At 44.2% G+C, this 22,922-nt stretch overlaps 1 protein-coding gene across 2 annotated transcripts in view; it reads left to right on the top strand.

Moving 5' to 3' along the window:
* SYNE3 (spectrin repeat containing nuclear envelope family member 3) overlaps positions 1–22,922 on the top strand; it is a 100,738-nt gene that overhangs the window by 38,619 nt on the left and 39,197 nt on the right. For both annotated transcript variants that reach the window (XM_048486345.1, XM_048486342.1), the window contains 6 exons: positions 4,198–4,355; positions 9,270–9,442; positions 11,182–11,491; positions 15,914–16,075; positions 17,074–17,418; positions 18,495–18,631. In XM_048486345.1, the coding sequence (XP_048342302.1) occupies positions 4,212–4,355; positions 9,270–9,442; positions 11,182–11,491; positions 15,914–16,075; positions 17,074–17,418; positions 18,495–18,631 (1,271 nt within the window). In that variant the 5' untranslated portion in view covers positions 4,198–4,211. The remainder of the gene's footprint in view (positions 1–4,197; positions 4,356–9,269; positions 9,443–11,181; positions 11,492–15,913; positions 16,076–17,073; positions 17,419–18,494; positions 18,632–22,922) is intronic.

The raw sequence follows: 22,922 nt of genomic DNA, 5'->3' as shown, positions 1-22,922 counted from the left end.
ATATAAATTGATTTGCAATATTTAATATTAAACATTAAAACAGTTTGCAATATATAGAACAGGTATAACAATCTGCAAACATTTACAATTTTTGGGGGGGATGGAGCCTGCAGAGGACATGGAACACTGTGGGGTGCAATGCCACAGAGTTCACCCTCCAAAGTATCCATTTTTTCCTCAGGGGACCTGCAGTCTGGAGATGAGCTGTAATTCCAGAGTATCCCCAGGTCAAAACTGGAGGCTGGCAACCCTCGTGTCATTCTGTCAGTATTTCTCAGAAAGGAAAAAAAGCCAGCCGCATGTAAAACGTGCCTGATGCCATCTGTGTGTGTTCATTTGAACAGTAGTTTCATACTGAGCTAAAAATAATCAGGTGGAGGAGCCAAGAAAAAGAAGTAGAAAGCCAAACAGACTACCGAGCATTTTAAAAAATGATTGTATGCAGACTAAGGGGGAAACAAAGCAATCAAGCAAATTTCCTTTAAGATTCTTGTGTGCTGTGGTAAAGCAAAGTATTCAAGGTCTCCTGTGATTTCCCAGAGACTGTTGTACTTTGAAGCATGCTAGAAATACTTGAGCCCCATTTGAATGGAACAGCTATTTAATCTTTTTTCTGACTTCTGATGTAGAGATTAAGGGGCCTGTTCAGATGGTACTACTTAGAATTTTGAAGGATACTGGTAAGCAGGACAGAAGCCCATATCTTCCTTCCTTCTATTACATTTTTATCCCATCTCCAGAGAGGTCAGGGTGGTTTTCCTTTCCGGCCGTACCTGGGGACTCACCAACGAAACCATTTCAGACCAAACAGATGGAAATGAATCCAGATCCCTCCAGAGGTGGGATCCAGCAGGTTCTCACCAGTTCCCGAGAGTGGGTTACTAATTGTTTGTGTGTGCCGAGAGGGGGTTACTAATTGGGTCTGCTTTTCCGTTAGAAATTCCATTAGGTCCAAAAATCATAAAGTCCTGTTGTTTCCTATGTGGCTGGTTAGCGAAGGTAGAAAACGGGACAATTCTCCCTGTTGGGCTGTTTTAAAAACATATTTAGAAATATGGTAAAGTTCCTTGTTTAAGGAAAGTATCCTTCTTTTGATTTCTAGAAACAAAATTAAGGATTTGAAAGTATTAAGCATTTGACAGGCAGTCAATTAGAGGAGAAGTAGTTATTTCTGTTGGCAGTAGACGATAGGACTTGCTATAATGAGTTTAAATTATGGACAGAAAGATACCAGCTGGAAATTAGGAACTTTTTTTTTACAGTAAGAGTTTTTTACAGTAACAGAGAAATTATTAATGCCCCGCCCCCAGAATGCCCGGCCATGCCCCCGTCGTGCCCCGCCCAGCCCCATTGACGCTACGCCACTGTTTGAATCCCACCACCATGGGAACCTGTTACTAAAATTTTTTGATCCCACCACTGCTTTCCTCCATTTGCTTTTCACAACAATGCTGTGAAAGAGTTATAGACTTGGGAGAGGGTGACTGACATAAGGTCACCCAGTGACCTCCATGGCCGAATGGAGATTTAAGCCCAGGAGTCCCCGAGGCCTAGGCTAACATACTAACCACGACTAGATTTGCCAACATCCCGGTGGGGTTTGGCGGTCTCCTGGATTTACAAGGGATCTCCAGATGATAGAGATACGCTCCCCTGGATAAAATGGCTACTTGGCCGGGGGGTAAGGGCGGGGGGAGACTTTATAGCATTATGTCCTGCTGAGGTCCACCTTTTCCAAGCCGCAACCTCCCCAGTCTTTAACCCTAATTTCTGGGAATTTCTCAACCTGGTGTTTCTATCCCTAACCACAACCACTCTGAAACTTTCTGCTCTATCGCTGTTAATTTGAACAGAACACAAAAGGAGATCTTTTTGCTTGGTGGAGTTTTTGTTCCCTGTGGACAAGTGTCTGCACTTCTGTACTACAGAAGCTGTTTCTACACAACATCAGTAGCATTTCACGCAACCAGACCATCATCTGGCATGGCAGAGATGCTGGAGTGTATCCAACCATCTATAGAGTTTGAAGACCCAGATGTTCCTGCTTTCCCTTCTTGATGGCCAGTTCACACTGAAAGTTTGTTCTTGGGGAATCTTTTTTGAGAGAATCGTGTAAACGTGGCATAGAGATGGAGTAACAAAGATGCCTTTCCTGGCTCTTTGCCTTGGCTCCCTGCACCCCACTACAGTGAGGAGAGTGCTGCTGTTTCCCTTCTTTAAAAAATTGCCTTGCAAAGCAGCAGTGAGAGGGCTCTTTGCCTTGTTTCTCCCCGCCCCCGGGCTACACAGTGAGGATAGTGCTGCTGCTGCTGCTGCAAAACTCACTAGTCACCAGGATGGAAGGACAAGACCTTTCCCCCACCAGCTGGCCAGGAATCTTTGTGCGGCCCCTCTATGGCCCCAAAGATCTCTGCTGACCCCCTACTGAACTAACATTCCTCACCACCATCCTGCAGCCCCCCCAAATTTACCACCCCTCCTTGACGTTTCCACTGCCCCCAAGAGGGGAGTCCCCTTTGGAAATCTCGACTGTAAAGCATTATTTTGTCTGCGCTCTCTATCACCTGGTTTAGAGGCGTACTAGCGCTGGTACTGGGGAGCAAAGCAGCATGTTTGTTGTTTCTTGACTCAACCTCTTTCTTCTTGCTGTGCAGATGAGCATGAAGCTGAAGAGGTCATACCAGCTTGCCCAGTGAACCTTTTTGCATGGAAGTGAATAACCAGTCATCCTTTAGGTCACATACCTAGACCAGCATAGCGTGTTGGTTAAGAGCAGTGGATTTTAATCTGGAGAACTGGATTTGATTCTCCACTCCTCCACATAAAGCCAGCTGGGTGACCTTGGGCCAGTCACAGTTCTCTCAGAACTCTCTCAGTTCCCCTGTTAAAGTCCACAGCTCTTAACCACTCTGGGAAGCTCATACCCTGATCATTTTGTTAGTCTCTAAATGCTATTGAACTCAGGTCTAGCCATTTTATATTGAGCTCTGGAAATGCCTTCTAATGCTTGGTTATCAGGTCTGGAATATATAAAGTTCTAATAAATATGTAGCTTGGTCCTCTTTTGGTGTTTACGGTAGCATGAGGCCAGAAATATAGAAAGCAAAGCGGTTGGTGTTTTTTTTTATAAAAGAAAGACTTTTTGAGGTTAGGCTCAGTAGCTTCTTTGTGTGGATTTCCATCATTCTCTGACTGCATGGGACAGCCTCCTGATGGACTGTTCTGATCATGCAAAAAACACTGCAGCACACAACCTTGTGACTTCTTCAGGGGCCAAGCACACACCCAGTCAAACTGATTCTAGGACTCTGTCTCTGGTCGATTCCCCACTCACAATTAGATGCATGCTTGTCACTCCAAATATCCAGGTTTCCTATAGAACTCCCTACTTCACCAGTGCCGAATGTGCATTCATCCCATTTTTGGCGCCCCCCTCCCCTCAGCACGTGTTATTTTAGAACCTGGAAGAAAGTAGACCTTTTCGCGTGGGCAATCTGGAGCAGTGGGGAAGTTGGGGGGGGGGGGTGAATCCAGATTTGAACTACCCGCCCTTGAGAGTGACGTGGAGCCTCCCATCCAATCAGGACCGAAGATCCACATGGATACAAAACAACATGGGGCTGGTTTTGACTGATTGACTGAGTAGAAGGCAATACACAGCAGTGCTACACGTCATATCCACGTGGATCCAAGTACATGGAGGTGCGCGGAAACAGGGCTTTGTTTTAATCGCCTGTTTCTTCGTCTCTGCATAGAGTCGTTCTGCGCATGCTCGCGCAGACGTGGATCCGTCAGTTTGAAAGTAAAAAAATTCCTGCCCCAGCACAACGCAGCAGCCAATCAGGATAGCCCCTGAGCGGACCGCACGTTTGATCCGCCAACAGTGGGGACTCCTGCATGGCTGCTGCATTTCTGGGAACAAGGGGGCAGAAGCTGCAGTGGGGACCATGAAACAGTGTTCAAAAGGTCCCGAATCTTACCAAACCAGTTGGTATCTACTTTCAAGTGGGGAGTCGACCTCTGTGGACTCCAGTTGAGCTGTACCTGGGGACTCAACAACGAAACCATTTCAGACCAAACAGATGGAAATGAACACATTATTCTCATGTGTTGAACTACAGAGATGGCTCAAGGAAAACTTTGCTGAACTCTTCTTGTAATTCTCTCCCTCCCACCCCCACCCCCGCTCCCCACCAGGTTCTTCTAATGAAATGACCCAGCAGCCACAGGATGAATTTGAAAGCAGCGTGGAGAGTGCGGTAGACTGGATGAAAACCATCCAGGAGAGATTGCGAATCAATGACAACACCAAGGGTCCTCGATCTGCCTTGGAGGCCAGGCTAAGGGACACAGAGGTAAAGAAGGAGAGATGCCCTGCTTTGGATGTGGTTTCAGAAGTATCTTATTATTGTCCTAGCTGTGAGTGTACATGCGGTCACGTTTTGGGTTGCCATTTTAAGGATCAGACTCGACACTGTGGGAAGTTACATGTATATCTATATATATAAAAAGCTAAGTGTGATTTTGTTGGTTACCTATAGGCTCCCAAACGGCTGGACCAAACGGTGTGAAATTTTCACACGCCATCCAACATGCTTCCTTCCATGTTCTTAGCTCCTTCCCCCTCTCTGGCACCGCACCTACACTTCCAAAACCCCTTTTCCAGTGAATGACATTCAGCTGCCTGTGTGTAACTGTCACCCTTAGAATATTCGTGCAGCTTATAATGTTCGCTCAGGTGGCCAGATATGAGCAGTGAACACAGTACATAGTCAATAGCTCGAGTGGAAGTGAAACACATACACACACATACACATGAGGGAGAGGGAAGGGAGGGAGGGGGAGGGGGAGGGGTGGCGTGCAGGGGAAGAGAGGGAGGGGGAGGGAAGGGATGGAGGGGGAGGCATGCAAGGGAAAAGAAGTGGGGGGGAGAGAGTGAGAGGTGGCATGCAAGGGAGGGGAGGGAGGGGGCCCAGCATCTGGATATGACCCACTCAGCCTAGCGGAGGGAGAGGGAAGGGAGGGTGGTGGGGTGGCATGCAAGGGAAGAGAAGGGAGGGAGGGGAGAGAGGGAGGGGTGCATTGCAGCAGCACCATGCTCATGCCGCCCAAGCGGCGCAAAAACGCCACTTTTGAACCTCACTCGGGAAGCGAGGTTTTTCAAAAGCAGCGTCTTCCACCCGCTGCCATGCGAATGGCAGCAGGTGGAAAGCAGCATTTTCCCCGTGGCGGCCCCAAACACCTCCTTACCTCCTCGTGGCTTTTGTTGCTCTGTGGAAGCCAGGGGACATGCCTCCTGGCCTCCGTCCCTGCAGCCGTTGCTCTGGCCATGGGGGCGTGTCCCCTGGCCTCCACCGAGCGACAAAAGCCACGAGGAGGTAAGGAGCCGTTTGGGATGCTGTGCGGTTGTGTGGAGCCTGCTCCACCAGCTGTGCAGCCAGCAGGGCCGTTTGTGCGAATGGCCCCAGGGCTTGCATCGGCATAGTTCATGCCGATGCAGCCCCTCTACTCTGGCTGTTCGGAAACAGCCATAGTATGGATGGTGGAGATGAGCTGAATCCCAACGCATTGCATGCCTTACTTCACTGTGTTCCTGAGGCATTAAGAATTTTTTTCCACGTTGGAAATAACTTGGTGCAGAAGAAAAATGTTTTGTGCAACAGAACTCAGCAATTTTTTTAGGTGAGGAGAGAGCACGGCTTTCATTCTTGTCAGTCATGTGCTCTGTTTTCCTTTAAAATTGGACACTGACCCACACTGCTTGACGTGCAAACAGAAATACATGAATAAATACACAATTGTGTTTAATTTGCTCCTGAAAGTCTGAATACCTAGCATCTTGCCAGTTTGAATGTCCTTTTTTTAAAAAAAATAAACTGACCTTTGGTTGCTCTGGGCAGGCCACCCCAGAGCAGATATTATGCCTTGACTATTTGCAAACCGTGGAGCCTACAGATGTCAAAGTAGTGATGGATTGGAGCAGGAAACATGTGTAGAGATTATTGTAACTTTTTATAGTGTGATTAGCTATCCTTGTTCGTCATCCCGTTTCTGTTTTGTTATGTTCAGTGTCAACACCAGTATGATATCAGGCTCAGCTAAGAACTTAAGCATTGCGTTGCTGTATCTGAGCAAAAGTCATCTGGTAGCTGTCTGTTTCCAGCTGCCAACCAGATGCCTCTAACTATTAGCAGAGTATGAAGGCAAGATCCACCTGTTTTTTTTTTCGTCCTCTGAATCTGGAGTCCGTAAAATATACTGCCCCTGTATACGGAAGTTCTGGTTAACTGTCATGGTTCATCGCTTTGATAGATAATGAATTTGTCTGGTGATTTTTTAAAAAACTAATTAGTGCCACTGACTCATTTCAGGACTGTGATTCCTAAAAGTCTTTTTTATCCAGCTTGTCTCTTACAGAAAAGCTGGTTACTCTAGTGAATAATTAAGTGGACCTTTATCCCCAGTCAGGTTGTAGTTTTTCATCTCGGTACTATGAGTGTCTCTTATTAACCTTGCAAATGTGATTAACAGTGCAGTCCTAAGCAGAGGTAAGCCCTTCTCAGTACATAGAAAGCAAAGGGCTTAGAAGGATATCACACTAATTAGGATTGAGCAGTAAGTTAGTGAATCTTAATATTCATCCATTATAATAATAACAGAAAGAAATTGTCCTGTTCACCATGCCTATTGTTGTAATAGTTTCCAAAATTTCTCTTTCCCAGCTGGCAGCTCATGCTTTTTTTCTTTCGTTTTTCTCCCTTTCTGTGATTTATTTTTTTGCTATTCTGTTAATGAAAACTCTAGCCAAGAAAAGCAGCAATTAGAAAAAGTTTCCAAAAATACAAGTGTCAACATTGCTGTCAATTTTCTTAAGGCTGCTTATTCATTACCACTGGCAACGTTAATGAGCTCTGAAACCGGGGCTACAGATTTATTTATAGATCTCTGTTTTGTCACCTTATATTATGTGTCAATTGCTGGATTTTAGTTAGTTTTTCAGACACGTCCTTCAAAGCAGGGAACTGTAGAAGCAGCAGCAGCCTTAACCTAAAAGGAAAGGGACGCGACATTTGTAGAGCAGTGGGACTACTTTGGAAGCACTCTTGCTGCATTTAAGACAAATGTACCTTTTCCTTAATTGTGCAAATGTATTAAGGAAGCCACCTATGGCTGACACTGATTGGTTAATTTGCATGGGACCATAGACACTGCCCCACAATCTCAGAGATATTCTGCAGCACTTTAAAAAGCATTATCTTTTAAAAATGGGGAAAAGGATGAACACAAACTTGCTGTCTGATACTGATCCTTATGTGTCCTACAGAGCAGCAAGGAAGAATAGAGCCAAAGATTCTATAAAGGAAGCATCTGCTCTGAGTGGATGATTGAAATAGTATATTTTAGAATATATGTTTCAGTGAAATCTTGGGTTGTGAGGATCTTTGCCCAAATACATCAAAGAAGAAGAGGAGAAAGAATTTGGATTTATATCCCCCCTTTCCCTCCTGTAAAGGAGACTCAAAGGGGCTTACAATCTCCTTTCTCTCCCCACCCCACCCCCCCCACCCCACAACAAATGCCCTGTGAGGTGGGTGGGACTGAGAGAGCTCTGACGAACTGTGGCTAGCCCAAGGTCACTCAGCTGGCATATGCTAGAGTGCACAGGCTAATCTGGCTCACCAGAAAAGCCTCCACAGCTCAAGTAACAGAACGGAGAATCAAACCCAGTTTCCCAGATTAGAGTGCGCCTGCTCTTAACCACTATACCAAACTGCAAACATACAACATTTTACTACTACTACTACTACTACTACTACTACTACTACTACTACTACTACTACTACTACTACTACTACTACTACTTCTAAATATGCTTAAGTTTAGGGGAGTGGTGTTTTTTAATGCAAAATAATTTATTTTGACGCGTCTGGGGACAGGTGTGCACAGCTGACAGGAAAATCACTATCTGATTTGCTAGAATGCCTGTCTGATATGCAGACTACAAAGCAGGGAGGAAGTGTGACTCACACTGTGGTTGAAAAATGCACTCTGACTTCTCCGTAAACGTTACAGCCATGTTTTTTGTACCAAAATAGAATTGATTTATCACACTGCTGGCAGGTTGTGTACCAGCCAAGTGGCTGATCAAGTCCACACCTGTTTAGCTTCACTGACTCTGCCCCACCAGGTAATCCCAGGTCACTGATGTTTGTGTTGCTCTCCAAGTTCCAAAATGAGAACGCACCACTTGCTTTTGTGGTGGATTTGCTGACCTGCAAATTTGCTTTAGTTCGATTGGGGAAAATACAGTCGTCTCTCGGCATGCTTGAAGAGCTCCGCATAGTTGGATAGCAGCTCCAGGCAACGTTGGATGCAATTTTTTTAAGGCTTCTAGTTTTGAGCATTTAAATGTACTGATTAGGGATTGGATCCGGACAACTTTTTTTTTGCTCAATTTCACCCAGTTCCCCTCCCTAACACAGGCCCTATCCCATGTGGTATTTGTCCAACCAGAACTCATGATCTCCAGCATAGTCTTTTGGGTGATCAGAGGGGACTCCTTCCCTGTTTCTTGGAGGCAAAGCTGATTAGACTAGTTAGTTGGCTATGGGGGGATTCTCCAGTGGTTGGGCTTTTCCTGTTTTTGATGCCTTCCCACGCCACCGGGATTCCCTCTGGAGGTAGCGTGGTGGTGCAGCAGCGGCACTGTCCCTGCCCACTGCAGCCCTTTGGATTGGGCTATAAGAGGTGTGACTTTGAGAGGAAGGGCCTATCCCCTATATCTTCACTACTTCCAAGGTAGACATGAGTTCATCACCACCACCACCCGCATCCCCTTGCGGAAATTGCCACCATTTTAAAGCCTAAAAGGGACAATTGAAACATTCTGCAAGGTGAGCCTGTAGTGGACAGGACTAGGCGCTCTTCTCCATACAGCATCCCCCTCCCCCACATCTTTTCAAGTGCCAAAAATGGCTTATTGGGGCTTTAAAATGGCAGTGGTGTACCCATGGCAGACTTCTAGTATGACCCTCAGTCTCCTCTGTGTCAGAGCTAAGGCCCCGATGCCACATCCCCCACTCTCATGACTGTTTTTAAATAAAATTTGAGAGCTGATCAGTTATCTTCACATCTTCACCTATTTAATCCCTGAGGTTTTCAGCTTAAAAAACAATTCTGACGATGGAAATAAAATTCACAATTTCTTGATGATTCGGTTTCAAAACTTATTCACGGTTTAATTTTGATACATGATTTCCTTTTAACAGAAAATTTGTCAGTTGGAGCCTGAAGGCCGGTTGAAAGTCGATTTGGTGCTAATGAAGGCCGATGCGTTACTTCGGTGCCTCAGTGAGGAGAAAAAGCATGAGATTTTATCTCAACTAAAAGATGTTAAAGCCATGTGGGAAGAAACGGCCATATATATTACTCACTGCCACAGGTAATATTGCTAAGTGTTGCCCTTGAGGCCTGCCAGCAGGATCCTTTAGGTCTGAGGGAACAGACCGGAGCCAGTTTTTCAGCTAGAAGATAACAGACTTTGCCTACTTTTCTCCGTCATCTTGTAGGATACCCCTTCCTCTGATTGGCCTCAAAACCTGATAGTGTAGGAACAATTCCTACCATGTGAAGTGATGCCCCACTGCTCAACATTGTATAGGCCCCACAGATTCAGGAAGCCTTTCTTACAGTAAGACTCCATTATATAAGCTTCATCATGCTGTCATAGCAGGTACTCATTTGTGACAGGATTTACACATGAATTAGAATCTGCTTTCCTAACATCATTACTACTTCTAGAGTTAAACGATCTGAATTTGTGAGTAGAATTTCTAGTAACATTTTCTCGTGACGTTTCACCTGCATCTGTGAGTATCTCCGCTGTTAGCAAAAAAAGAGCACTCATCCTGTTTGCAGAAGATCATCTTTTTATTAGATAACACCGGCAGCGAGGTAACAGATCCAGTAGCCAAATTTCTTGACCTATATATAATCCAGGGATCCAAGGATTAACTTGCCTCATTCCTTTCTCCCCCTCTCCCCCTTGTTTTAACTTTTAATTTATGTACTGATATTTATTCATAATTTTATTTCCATTACCTGACTGAATTCTCTGTTGATAGAATTGTATTATTATGCCAATAAAGGTGGTTGAAGTATTAAAACTGGCAGCAGCTCTCCAGAGTCTCAGGCAGAGATATTTCATGTCACCTACTGCCCAGTCCTTTTTAAAATTGGAGGTGAGATTGAACTTGTGGCCTTCTGCATTCAAAGCAGAGGCTCTTTCACTGAGCCACAAACCCTCCCCTAGGGTCATGTTTTCTGACTTCTGCTAGCAACCCCACCCATGCTGGGGGAGATGATCCATGAGCTGGTGCCACAAAATCGCTGTGGCAGATGGCTTCTACTTCTCCAGAAATAGGTTTTATTTGACAATCACCACTTGACATAGGTATGTGGAATGGTGTGATGTAGCCAGTCTTGGCAGGTCTCTGAAGTTAAGCAGGGTTGGTGGGACCACCAAGGAAAATTGTGCAGAGGAAGGCAGTGGCAAATCATCTCTGCTTCTCACTTGCCTTGAAATCCCCGTACTGGGGTCACTATAAGTTGGTTGGGAGCCAGCGTGGTGCAGTGGTTAATAGGTAGATTCCAATGTATGTATGTATGTATGTATGTATGTATGTATGTATGTATGTATGTATGTATGTATGTATGTTAGTTAGTTAGTTAGTTAGTTAGTTAGTTAGTTAGTTAGTTAGTTAGTTAGTTAGTTAGTTAGTTAGTTAGTTAGTTAGTTAATACCCCACATATACGTGAGATCTCTGGGCAACTACAGCTTTAAAACATCCCCATACTAGAACTGGGATTTGGTCTCCCACTCCTCCACATGACCAGCAGACTCCTATCTGATGAACCAGTTTCCCTTCTCCCACACATGAAACCTGCTGGGTGACCTTGGGCCAATCACAGTTCTCTCAGAACTCTCTCAGCCTCACCTACCTCACAAGGTGTCTACTGTGAGAAGAAGGGAAGATAATTGTAAGCCACTTTAAGAGTCCTTACGGTTGAGAAAAGGAGTAGAAATCCAGAATCTCCTCCTTCTTTTCTTGGTTTTGACTTGACAGCACATATGTATGTACTTTGAACAGCATTTTAAGCTTTCCTTCTTTCCCTCAACAGCCGTATTGAGTGGGTGTGGCTGCACTGGAGTGAATACTTGAAGGCTCAAGATGAATTTTATGTCTGGATTCATAACATGAAGGTGACCTTGGAGCCTGACATAGAGCTACAGCTTGGCTTAAAGGAGAAGCAGTGGCAGCTGAACCATGCCCAGGTCCTGCTGAATGATGTCATCAACCAATCAACCCTTCTGGAAAGGCTATTGGAGGAAGCTGCTTCTTTGTATAATAGGATAGGGGACCCTAGTGTAGATGAGGAAGTACAAAAAAAGATGAAGCTGGAATATGAAGAAGTCAAAACTGAAGCAGAGGTAAGAAAAAACAGAAGTAACACTAAAGCAGCAGTTGCAAGGATACTCTCCCCCATGGTATGAACCAAGTTCAATTGTTGTTTCAGCCTCTGGGTCTCAGCTTCTGTGAAGATGCAGGGGTGCTTCTAGTTCCCAGTGGAACGTGACCATGAAGTCGTTCTGTGAGCTTCCTTAGGTCTCTGACCCAGTCTTGGGGTGGTGCTCAAAGTCTAAATGATCGTGAAGAACTTGTGGTATGAGTATGAGTGGCAGATTCTATCTTGTGGTGTGTGCTGAGACTTGGAAGGAGTGTTGGTCCCTTCTAGATCCAGTCAGTGTTTTAGTTCATAACATTCAGTGGAGTTTTGGGATTTTGGTAAACTCATGCTGTAGACAACTCTTATGAGACTAGGGTCCAGCCTGGCAACCAGCAGGAGATGTGTGGGAGAGCAGCAATCAGTAATGGCGTAACATCACTTCTAGGAAACCCAGATGTAACATCAAGCCTCTCTAAGAATCACCAGAAACTCTATGATAAAACTGGATTAATGGTACTCTTTGGTAAAATCCCGGAGTCCTGGGATTCCCAGGAAGTAACATTAGTCCTCTCTAGGAATCACTGATTTTTTTATGGTCTTACCATAGAGTTTCCAAGTACTCCTAGAGAGGGGAGAAATCAATTCCAGGTTTTCCTGAAATATTACACCGTCACTGCTGGAAGTTTTTCACATTTGTTCTTTCTCTCTCACTAGCCACTGGAGTGCAGTGGGCACATGGCACCCCTGTATGAAACAGATGCAGCAGTTTAAAGCAGTTTTCAAAAAGGGTTATAAAGGCTTGAATGCTATAGTGTCCTTCCGTTGAAGTAAAGGCCATTATATTAGTGGAAGGGCTCTTTAAAACTTAGTAGTAGCCTCTTGTGCAAGGACAGCCACATTGAATGATGCAATGTCTTCTACTTGGGCAGGCCATAGTGCTAGCAGAATTGCTAGCAGAGTTCTAAAATAGTGTTGGAACCCAATTAGGCTAGGCTTGGGGCTGTGAAGTGAGGTGGGTGTGTGTCATAATTTTGAAATCAGTGTAGTTACAGAGATTACATTTGAACAATCCTGATCATTCCAGAGGACTACCTCTTGCAGAACTCCGATCAGTTGATGCAAAACCACTGCCCCCTTGTGAGGCCTTATCATAGTGTCATCTGTGGCAGTGCCCTATATTGGTTCCATCTGGGGTGCTGCCAGTCCCTCCCAGCCTTAAGACTGGGTGCCGCTAATATGGGCTGCATACTGATTTTAATGTTTTTAGAGGTAATTTAAGTTATTGATTGATTGTTCTTTGGTCTTTGTGTTGTGAACCGCCGAGAGCCCTCCGGGGATGAGGCGGTCTATGAAATCTAATGGATGGATGGATGGATGGATGGATGGATGGATGGATGGATGGATGGATGGATGGATGGATGGATGGATGGATGGATGGATGGATGGATGGATGGATGGATGGATGGATGGATGGATGGATTGGATGGATGGATGGATGGATGGATGGATGGATGGATGGATGGATGGATGGATGGATGGATGGATGGATGGATGGATGGATGGATGGATGGATGGATGGATGGATGGATGGATGGATGGATGGATGGATGGATGGATGGATGGATATAAATTAACTGATCATTCAGCTGGTAGATCAGAAGATCCATGCTAATAAGTCTCCCTGGGTAAAGCATGAAATTGGTCATGGTGAACTTTTATATCAAATTCAAGTAAATTAAACCAAACCAGCAACTTCATTCAAGCAAGTATGAGCTATGTGTGGAAGAAGACTCGCTCAATTAAATCGCTTTCCAAACCAGGTCCTCTTGAAGTTTCAGAACTTGTTTACGTTGCTGGAGCTATATTCAGGAACTAACAATATTTGGTGACAAGCTGAGGTTTTCCACTTTCACCAGTGCTTGTAACTCCCTGCCCCTCATCCTTTCACAATTATCATCAATTATCATCATCCCTTTTATAAGCTGACTTGATTGCAGCTCCAAATTGCTTTAGCCAGGATGTTGCTGCTGGAATGAGTAAGCTCCTGAGTAAGGCCAAAGAGGAATTCTCACCGTTTCTGGCTTCATCCCCCACCTGCTAAAGTCTTTCAACTACAACCACTGAAAAACTTCTAGAGCTTGGCTGCCGACTTCTTTTCCATTGCTTGTCTTCGGCCATATGAAGTCTAAAAGGCTTATTGGCAGCCTGCTGTTAAAATGATGTAAATAATCACTAGAGACATTCCGTTTTTCCAGCTGTAGCAGGAAGAGGAGGGAGCTTTTGATACTGATTTAGTTTAGATTGGTGGGAAGCATGACTTGTGTTTGTCCTGTGTAACTGGAACCTGGCCCAGAGGCTATTAATGATTTCCTGAATCCTTGACTACCTACAGAGAGATCAACAAACACAGCATCTCAAATGAGTCACAGTTGTACATGGCCATCCTTGGTAGGTAGATTGGGTCTATGTTAGAAAGTTCTCAGAGCTGATGACCTTTCTGAATTGGTTGCACTTTCTGAACATATGAAGCTGCCTTGTGTTGTGACCATTGGCTCACCAAGCCATATCTTGTCCATTCCAACTGACATCAACTCTTTAGGGTCTTAAGGCAGTTTAGTATGGATCTCCAATCTCACCTCAGCCTTTGCTAACCAGAGGCGTATTGGGGGAGGGGAGAGTGTATGGACAATCTCACTGTTTCATGCACTGTGTGTTGTCACGTTCCTTCAAGAACACTGCACTCACTCTCTTGCCTAGCCACAGGACTCATCACGTTGCTCTCAGGGAGGGTTGCCAGCCTCCAAGTGAGGCCTGGAGTTCCCCTGGAATTACCACTGATCTCCAGACTGATCACAACACCGGGTCATGTTTACCAGGTCATGCTTAAAGTTCTGATACTGACCTTTAAAGCCATTTGCGGCCTTGGCCTTGCATATCTGAGGGACTGTCTCTCCATGTATCGCCCTTCTCGGCCCCTCCGCTCATCGGAGGCAGACCTCCTGGTGATCCCTGGCCCCAAGGCGATCCAGCTGGCCTCTACAAGGGCCAGGGCTTTTATAGCCCTGGCCCCTACTTGGTGGAACAGGCTCCCGGGTGAGACCAGGGCCCTGTGGGACATACAGAGTTTCCGCAGGGCCTGCAAAACGGACCTGTTCCGCCAGGCATTTGGCCAGCCGGGGTAATGTTGATCTCTTGCCATATAATAAACATCTGGCCTCCCGTGGGTACGAGAAAAGGGGGGAAGGGGGGAGTTGAAGCCATCTGTGAGTTTCATATGGTTCTTTTAAGTGGTTATTAGTTGCTGTATTGTTTTAATTGTTTTAATTGTTTTTATGGCTAATGTTGGACACTGCCCTGAGCCTTTTGGGGGAGGGCGGTATACAAATGTGATGACATAAATAAATAAACACCTTGATGGAACAGTGGGAGAGATTGTGGAAGAATGGTTTGAAATTTACGGGATGTTATAATTTGAAAATGATGTATAGATGATATTTAATGCTGGAAAAAAATGGCAAAAGTGTGTAAAGGTGTGTCAAATAGATGCTGGAAGTGTCAACAACAAGAGGGGTCTTTTTCATATGTGGTGGACATAAAGAGGAGGGTAATCAAAACCCCGCTGTGTATTGCTAACCTAACAACACCATAGATTCATATAAAGGCATTTATTTTCAATCCCGTTCTTAATGAGCTGTTATACTGCATATACTACCATGCTGTTTATGTTGAGCAATCCATCACAATCTCACAGTTTCTTTCCTGAGCCAATTATACAAAACTAAGCACTGTTTAAATGCATTTATTGAGTACCGCAATTGTTGTAGCAATTGTTGCAGCAATACTTTGACAAAATTTTAGCATGCTAGGTTATGGTTCCTTCCTTCCTTCCTTCCTTCCTTCCTTCCTTCCTTCCTTCCTTCCTTCCTTCCTTCCTTCCTTCCTTCCTTCCTTCCTTCCTTCCTTCCTTCCTTCCTTCCTTCCTTCCTTCCTTCCTTCCTTCCTTCCTTCCTTCCTTCCTTCCTTCCTTCCTTCCTTCCTTCCTTCCTTCCTTCCTTCCTTCCTTCCTTCCTTCCTTCCTTCCTTCCTTCCTTCCTTCCTTCCTTCTCTTGCTTAAAAAAATTAAACCATTAAAAAACAGTGGACATGACTTATAATCCCTGAGAACTTTGTATCCATTAGACTGAACACTGAATTGTAGCAGTTTGGACTGGAACAGACTGTTTTGTCCTTACGCTAAGGCCAAGATGTGCAGCAAGGTGAACATTCCTGACAGGGCCAAGTGAAAAGGAAGGGGAGAGAGGGAGGAAAATTACACACTTTGTGTCCTTGGTCTTAAAAATGTGAAGTATGAAGAAAGAATATAACTTTCCCTCCCCCTATGGTTTACGTTTCTTTTTTGTTTCAGAGGAGAGTGCAACTGCTTGAGAAGATAACACAAGAGCACGAGCAATACAAGACCAACGTTGACCAGTTTCAGCTGTGGCTGACTCGTGTGACAGAAAGATTAAACAGCTGCCTCAGCCAAGGAGCAAAAATGCCAGCAGAAAATAGAATTAAGTCCCTGCAGGTACTCAACTGTTTTTGGGACTTGTTGTAAGGAAAGGGATTTCGTAGGAAGTAAGGGGTCTTGCTCATATAGGCTGGCCTGTGCATTTGTATGCGTGTGTTATGGAGCCAGCATGAAGGATAGAAAACAAAACATATTTTTAAAAATCCTAGTTCTGCTCAGCTCAATGGTTTGAAAAAGGTGACAATTTTCTCTCACCTAAATTGCAAGACTGCCTTGAAGATTGAAAAATGAACCAAAAATATGAATTTATACCTATGTTTCAGTGCTCAAGGCAACAGTAGGATATTACCTCACACACTGAAATACGAGGCCAGGGCCTCTTGGCAAAACATGGAGAGAATGTTAGCTGAGTGATGAAACATATATGTTTGCTTTATTGTGTACCATCAATGTTAGCCTTTGTTTTTATTCCAAAATATGTCCGCAACTTGCCAAATCTCATCAGGGTCCATAATCTGACTCTCATCAAAGAGCCTATCATGTCCCTGACCCCAACTATTGACCAAGTATTTTTAAAATTACAATTCATGTTAAAAAGAATAGAAACAAAATTATTCTGGTTTGCTGCTAGCATTGAGCCAGCATCAAATATCCTTGATGTGTGCTGTCTTTCTTCTCTATTGGATTCACTTGGAAGAAGAATAGGCCTGCTTGGGGGATGGACCCATCACCTAAAAGACCTTACCTGCTGCTCCCAGCAACCTTTCTGCCTCAGATAAATCTTTAAGGATCTCCCCTTCAAACTAGGTCCAGTTGACACAAGGGCTAGGAGACCTCTTGAACTGACCATCTTGGCTTAAAGTAATTATTGTCACAAGCAAAACAGTCTGCAGACCAGGTCACCATTTAATATATGCTGGACTTTCTATAGGCACCATTTAACATGATGCCCTTAGTCCAATAGTGTTGCATCACCACTATGCCAGCATGACATACTTCCACTGTCTGGTTACAAGATGGCAGAACAGTTCACCCTGAACCCCTTCTTCCTGCAGGACATTGCCAAAGATGTGAAGAATGGTGAGAAGAAACTGAGACTTCTCGAAGCTCAGTCTGCTGGCGTGATGCAGAACACCTCCCCACTGGGGGCAGAAAAGATGAAAGGTGAGCTGGAGGAACTGAAGCAAGCCCTGGAGAAGCTGAAACTGGCGTGCCTTGAGGAAGAGGAGAGGCTGATGAAGACGCTGCGGTCAGAAAACGCCTACCACTCGCAAGCCAGACTGTTGGAGGCCGAGGTCCAAGAGTTCCGCAAAAGCCTGCAAAGACTCCGAAACAACTTTGAACCAAATGACCGGGTGAGAAGCGAAGAGGACTTGATCGCTCTGTGGAGGAGATACATGGTAAGTGTTTCAATAACTGATCAGGAAGGGGAAAAAAACAAAGCTGGGCAAAAATTCAGGCTCAGTTAAAAAACAAACCACTTTCTTACAGCCGTGATCTGTACTAGCCCTTCCTGCATCGGAAAGTCACTTTCCAATGAAGTTAAAGTTGCATTTCTGTGTACGTTTAGTATATTGAAATATATCCTTAAATGTGCAGATGAAGGCATTAGAACAAGCATTTGCCATTGTTAGCATATATCTCCCATTCACTGCATTTTGTTTTTCCTCTGACCTATGCCCTTCTGATTCATCTGTAAAAACAGCTATTCTTTTGCTGAAGAACTTAGCAGGGAATTCATGATTTTCCCCCTTCTAGTGGATCTGTGCAGTAAACCACTGAGGAAGAAGTAGTGAGAGATGATGTGGCTCAGAGGTAGAGCATCTGCTTGGCAGGTGGAAGGTCCCAGATTCAATCTCCAGCATCTCCATTTCAAAGGATCAGGTATAGGTGATGTGAAAGACCTCAGTCTGAGCCCCTGGAGAGCTGCTGTTGTCTGAATTGACAGTACTGACCTGGATGGACCAATGATTTGGTTCAGTGAATAGCAGTTCTATGTGTGTTTATGTATTAGTCTCAGTGATAGTGACTAGGCCAAGGTCACTCAATGAACTTCAGAACTTGGGGAGGAGGAGCAGAATTTGCTCCCCAAGGTCCCTTCTGCACATGCAGAATAATGCACTTTCAATCCACTTTCACAATTATTTGCAAGTGGATTTTGCTATTTCGCACAGTAAAATCCAGCTACAAAGTGCACAGAAAGTGGACTGAAAGCGCATTATTCTACACATGTGGAAGGGGTCCAAGTCCTAGACCAGCACTTTTTCTCAGTTTGGTAAACTATTTCACTCTTGTTGGAAATCTGGGTCTTAAAAGTGAATGTACTATAGTTTGGATTAAGTGGATGACAAAATATTACCAGGTGAGAAGACGAACAGTAAAATAGCTCGCAGTCTTTCCTTTAGAGCCAGTATGAAAATATATACCAGAAGAACTGTTTTACTATGTATTTAATGGCTGCATTTTTGCATTGAAGGGAACAACAGCAGCCCTTGCAGAAGAAGAATCCAAGGTCGAGAGGCTGAAGACTCAACTTAAGGAGCTGTTCAGGTTTTCACAGGACATGCAGCCTCTGTCGGACAGTGTGATATGTGCAATCCGGGAATATCAAAGGTATTTTCCAGTCGGGAGGAGGGCAATGATTTAAAATAAGCAACATCAGAGGAATTAGATGACTCGGGTGATATGGAAACAATGCAAATAAGAGCGTGTTTTAGATTTATCTGCCTGCTATAAAAATAACATCAACCAGGTGGGTAGTAATGTTAAATTTATTAACTTTAGTTGTGGCTGTTTTTCAGAAGACTCTTTAAATGGCCTTACCAGAGAAGCAGGAAACGGCAGCTGTCACGGCAAATGGCGGCGGGGGTGGGTGGGGGGTGGGGGGCTGGCTGGCTGGCGGCAGCGTGTTAAAAATCACCCCATCCCTGGTGGTGACTTTCTTTATTGGTCTGTCTCTGTCATAGTCTGGGTATTAGTCTATGTCATGAGAGAGAGCAAAGGCAAGCCAAAAGAGCATCTAGAGCCCCCTTTTGACTCTTCTGTGGATTTTACTGCTACAAGTAGATGGAAATCTCTTTTTGCGCCTTCATGCTGCCTCCACTTGGCAGCCTTTTGTTTATAAGCATCCACTCTTCTCAGAGGACCCAACCAACTCACAATTACCATATAGAGAAGGTTTATTTAAGATGTAGGGTAGAAAACAATGTTTCAGAGACCCTCAGCTCAATCCTGTGCAGAGTTGCAGCCTTCTTACGGAACCCAGGGCCCTGAAGGACATGATGCAGTCGACCAGAGTCTGCAAGATGGAACTGTTCCACCAGACCTTTGGTTAAGGCAGAGGTGTCCAACTCTGGCGCTTCAGATGTTCATAAATAATAATAATAATAATTATTATTATTATACACATAACAACACAGCACAAGTGTCTGGAATTCATCTCTGAATATCGAGTCCTTCCCAAGGACCTAGGATATTAGAGGTATTTGCGTAGAATGTGTGCAGTTCCTAGAAGTGCTGCTTTCTGCAGCATGTGGACTGATGTTCTGTCCAAGTTTAGGCTTTCCAGATGTTTTTCAAGATTTCTTGGGATTCCTCCTAGAGCACCGACTACTAGTGGGATTACTGTTGTTCTTTTCTGCCACAATCGTTCGACTTCAATTTGTAGGTCCTTGTATTTTGTGATCCTTTTCCAGCTCTCTTTGTCCTTTCTCAATTCCCTTGCTAAGTCAACTGGCACAGCAAACATCTATGATCCAAAACATGCTTTTTTTTTCTCTTATCACTGTTATGTCTGGGGTGTTGTGTGCAAGGTGTCTGTCCTGTTTGTATTCTAAAGTCCCAGAGTATTTTTTGCTTCTTCATTTTCTGTGGTCTTCTCTGGCTTGTGCTCTGCACTCAGGTCTTGCTACAGGGCAGGCCATACTTTTGCAAAGGTTCCAGTGCAATCTCATTGCTGCTAGCCTATTGTGACGCTCAAGATAGTCACACAAGTTTGGGCTATTTTCTTACAACAGCAGATGATGTGCTCCACAGTTTCATCACCCCTGTTTGCAGAGACGGCACTTCTTTGGGGTCATTGTAAGACTTTTTTCGATTCGTGGTCTCTATTGCATTTTGTCCTGTAATGCTTGCTCCTGGGCAGCAAAAAATCAGGCCTTCAGTTTCCTTCCTTTTAGAGTTCCCCTTCTGAAGGCCACTCCTCAATGTTTCTTGCTGTCTAACCTTCCCTTCAATGTTCTTAAAGTATCTGCCCATGGAGTGGCTTTGTTTAGCCACTGCTCCTTTCTCATATGTTTTTAAACTGTTGGACTCTATACTCTTTTTGACTTCTTTGGCTTTCAGCATCTCAGCCTTGTGGATTCCTTCTTTCAATGCTGGCTCTTGACTTCTCTTGGATGTATTCTTTCGAGGCCTCTTTTCTCTTCCTCTACTGATTGCTTGATGTGGAGCAGTCCTCTTCCTCCTTCTCGACCTTGCTAGGTAAGAGTCTGCTCTACATCACTTCTTGTAGATGCAGTGCTCTGCATTGATGGTCATAATTTTCTCTCCCTTGTTTTTTCTGTCCAGGGATGTCCAATTCGGCTTGTGTCCAGTTAATTATGCCAGCAGTAGTAGCGTTACTGTACAGGCACCATGCCTAAGCTATTAATTTTCGCCTTTATTTGTATTTCCTCCATTTAACTTCTTGATTTCAAAATTTTTCTTACCCTTCTAAGATTCCTTCCTAATTGCGCCTTTGACTTCTGCATGCTTGATGTTCTCTGCTTGCAGTATCCCCAAGTATTTGTAGCTTTCTATTCACTGGTAAGCTCTTTATTTCTATGTCATTTGGCATATTCACACCTTCAGCATGTTGCAAGTTTACCTTTACTGAGTTCCAAAGTTGCCACACTTGTCAGAGTCCAAAATCCATTGCAATGTCAGTGCTAAAGACTCTCACTGTGTTCAGTAGTGACTCAATCTCTGCTTTTGATTTTCCATATATAGAGCTTTTAGGTCATCCATGTATAGAAGGTGTGAAATTTTTTGGTGAGTTTCTTCTTGCTGTCTGATATCCTTGACCTGTTTTCTTCAGAATTATAGAGAGCGGAATCATAGCAATGATGAAGAGTAGTGGGGACGGGGAGTCTCCTTGGAATATTCCCCTTCGGATGTTGATTTCCCCTATTCCTGCTCCATTGACTATTAATTCTTGCTTTTCCAAGTGTGCATTGCATTCTTTGACCAATTTCTTTGATGTTTTCACTGACTCCAATTATCTCCAGTGGCAATGAAGTATCCAACTGTGTGGCAGTGAATCGAATCGCTTTCCCCTGTAATCAAACTGCCAAGCTACATGCAAGTTGGTTTTCCTTCTTCTTTGCAATTCTCAAGCGATCATTTTATCTATGAGCAGTTGATCTTTTGTTCCCCCTACTGTTTCGATTTGGTTTCCTTTTTTTTGTTCTCCTGGGGCAGCAAAGTTCTTTCCTTCCAGGTGGTCTTGTATTGCATCAGCTAATATGCCAGTAAAAGCTTAAAGGTTGCTGGTAGGCAAGTGATTGGCCTGTAATTGCTAGGGATTGCTCCCTTTTCTTGGTCTTTCATTATCAGGAAACGCTTTTTCCCTCGGTTGTCATCCATTCCTTCAATTCTGGCCTGTTTGCAAGCACCTGATTCAACTGTTGGGCAATTCTTTCATGCAAGTTGGTCCAGTTTCTTTTCCAGCCAGAATCCATGTAGTTCATCACTGCCTTCGGGGCAGTCCAGTTCTTTCTCACCTTTTTTTTGCTCAAGTTTTTCCAACCATTTTGAGATTTGTTATTACCAGGTTGTCCATGTTGTTTGCTGCTCAGTTCAGCCTCCACATCTTTGGCCCAACTTGCATTTTGGCTGTAGTTCTTTGGGCTGTCCCAAATGTTTCTCTCCAGAACTCAATCGTTTGTTCTCTGTCTGGCTCTCCTGTGTTTCGTTTTCACATCTCCACACTTACATTCCTGGTAGAATCGCTTCTGGGTTGGAGTAGAAAGAAGTTGATTCTGCTTGAATTGAGCAACCCTTAGCTTCGAATCTTGCAATCTTCTTTGAAACTGCCACTATCTGTTGTTTGACCACCTCTATGTGCCTCCCATTACTGAGTTTCCTCTTGTCCAGGTGGTACCTCTTAACTAGGGTCTGCTTTGAAGATTTTTGTCATTTTTCAGCTTCTTCTCCTTTCATGTGCTTTTTCAGTTTGCTGGCATCTGATGCGTAGTTTGCTGATTTTTTCTTCCCAGTCTGATTTTTCCACTTTGGAGTACCTATTTTCGGCTCCTTCTTTCTGGGTGATGAATCTTTACCTCTAGCTCTTTAGTACTCACTACTGCAGTGCTGTACATAGAGCTGGTTTTGTTTCCATGCAGTGACATTGTTTTGGATTCCAGCAATGACCTTGTTTGCATCCTTTCCAAAGTGAATCTGGAGCAGATCCTTCCTTGGAACAATCTTCAATGGTGGCAATCTTGTCACGTTCGTGCTTGTATTGCCTTTGCAGTGTGTTCTAGGATCTTCTGCATCAGTTCTTCTTGCTTTTTTTTGTCAATTGTGGGAACTTTGGGTTGTTTGGGTTTGGCTCCTTTGGAGGTGTGATGATTGTTGTTTCTTCCTCCTCTTCCTCCTCTGTCTCTTGCAATCCCTTGAATTGTTGCCAATTTTGTTGAATTTCTTTTGAGTGTTCCCTTTTGGTATGTTTTCAATACCATTGTCTTGTGCTTTCTCAAGCTGGATTTCTGCTAGCTCTAGTGCACTAAAAACTTTGTTCCTTTCTTAATATATCTGCTTTGATCAGCAAGTCTTTGCTCAGTAATTTCTGTGTCTGGGTGAAGTTCTTTTCCAGACTCTGGTACATCTGCTTGAGGTATCCTCTTTTTTGATGGGTTTGATT

The sequence above is a fragment of the Sphaerodactylus townsendi genome, linkage group LG02, assembly GCF_021028975.2.
Source record: "Sphaerodactylus townsendi isolate TG3544 linkage group LG02, MPM_Stown_v2.3, whole genome shotgun sequence".
Taxonomy (NCBI): Eukaryota; Metazoa; Chordata; class Lepidosauria; order Squamata; family Sphaerodactylidae; genus Sphaerodactylus; species Sphaerodactylus townsendi.
Note: the sequence above shows the minus strand (reverse complement) of the source record. Positions and strands in the feature narration are given on the sequence as shown.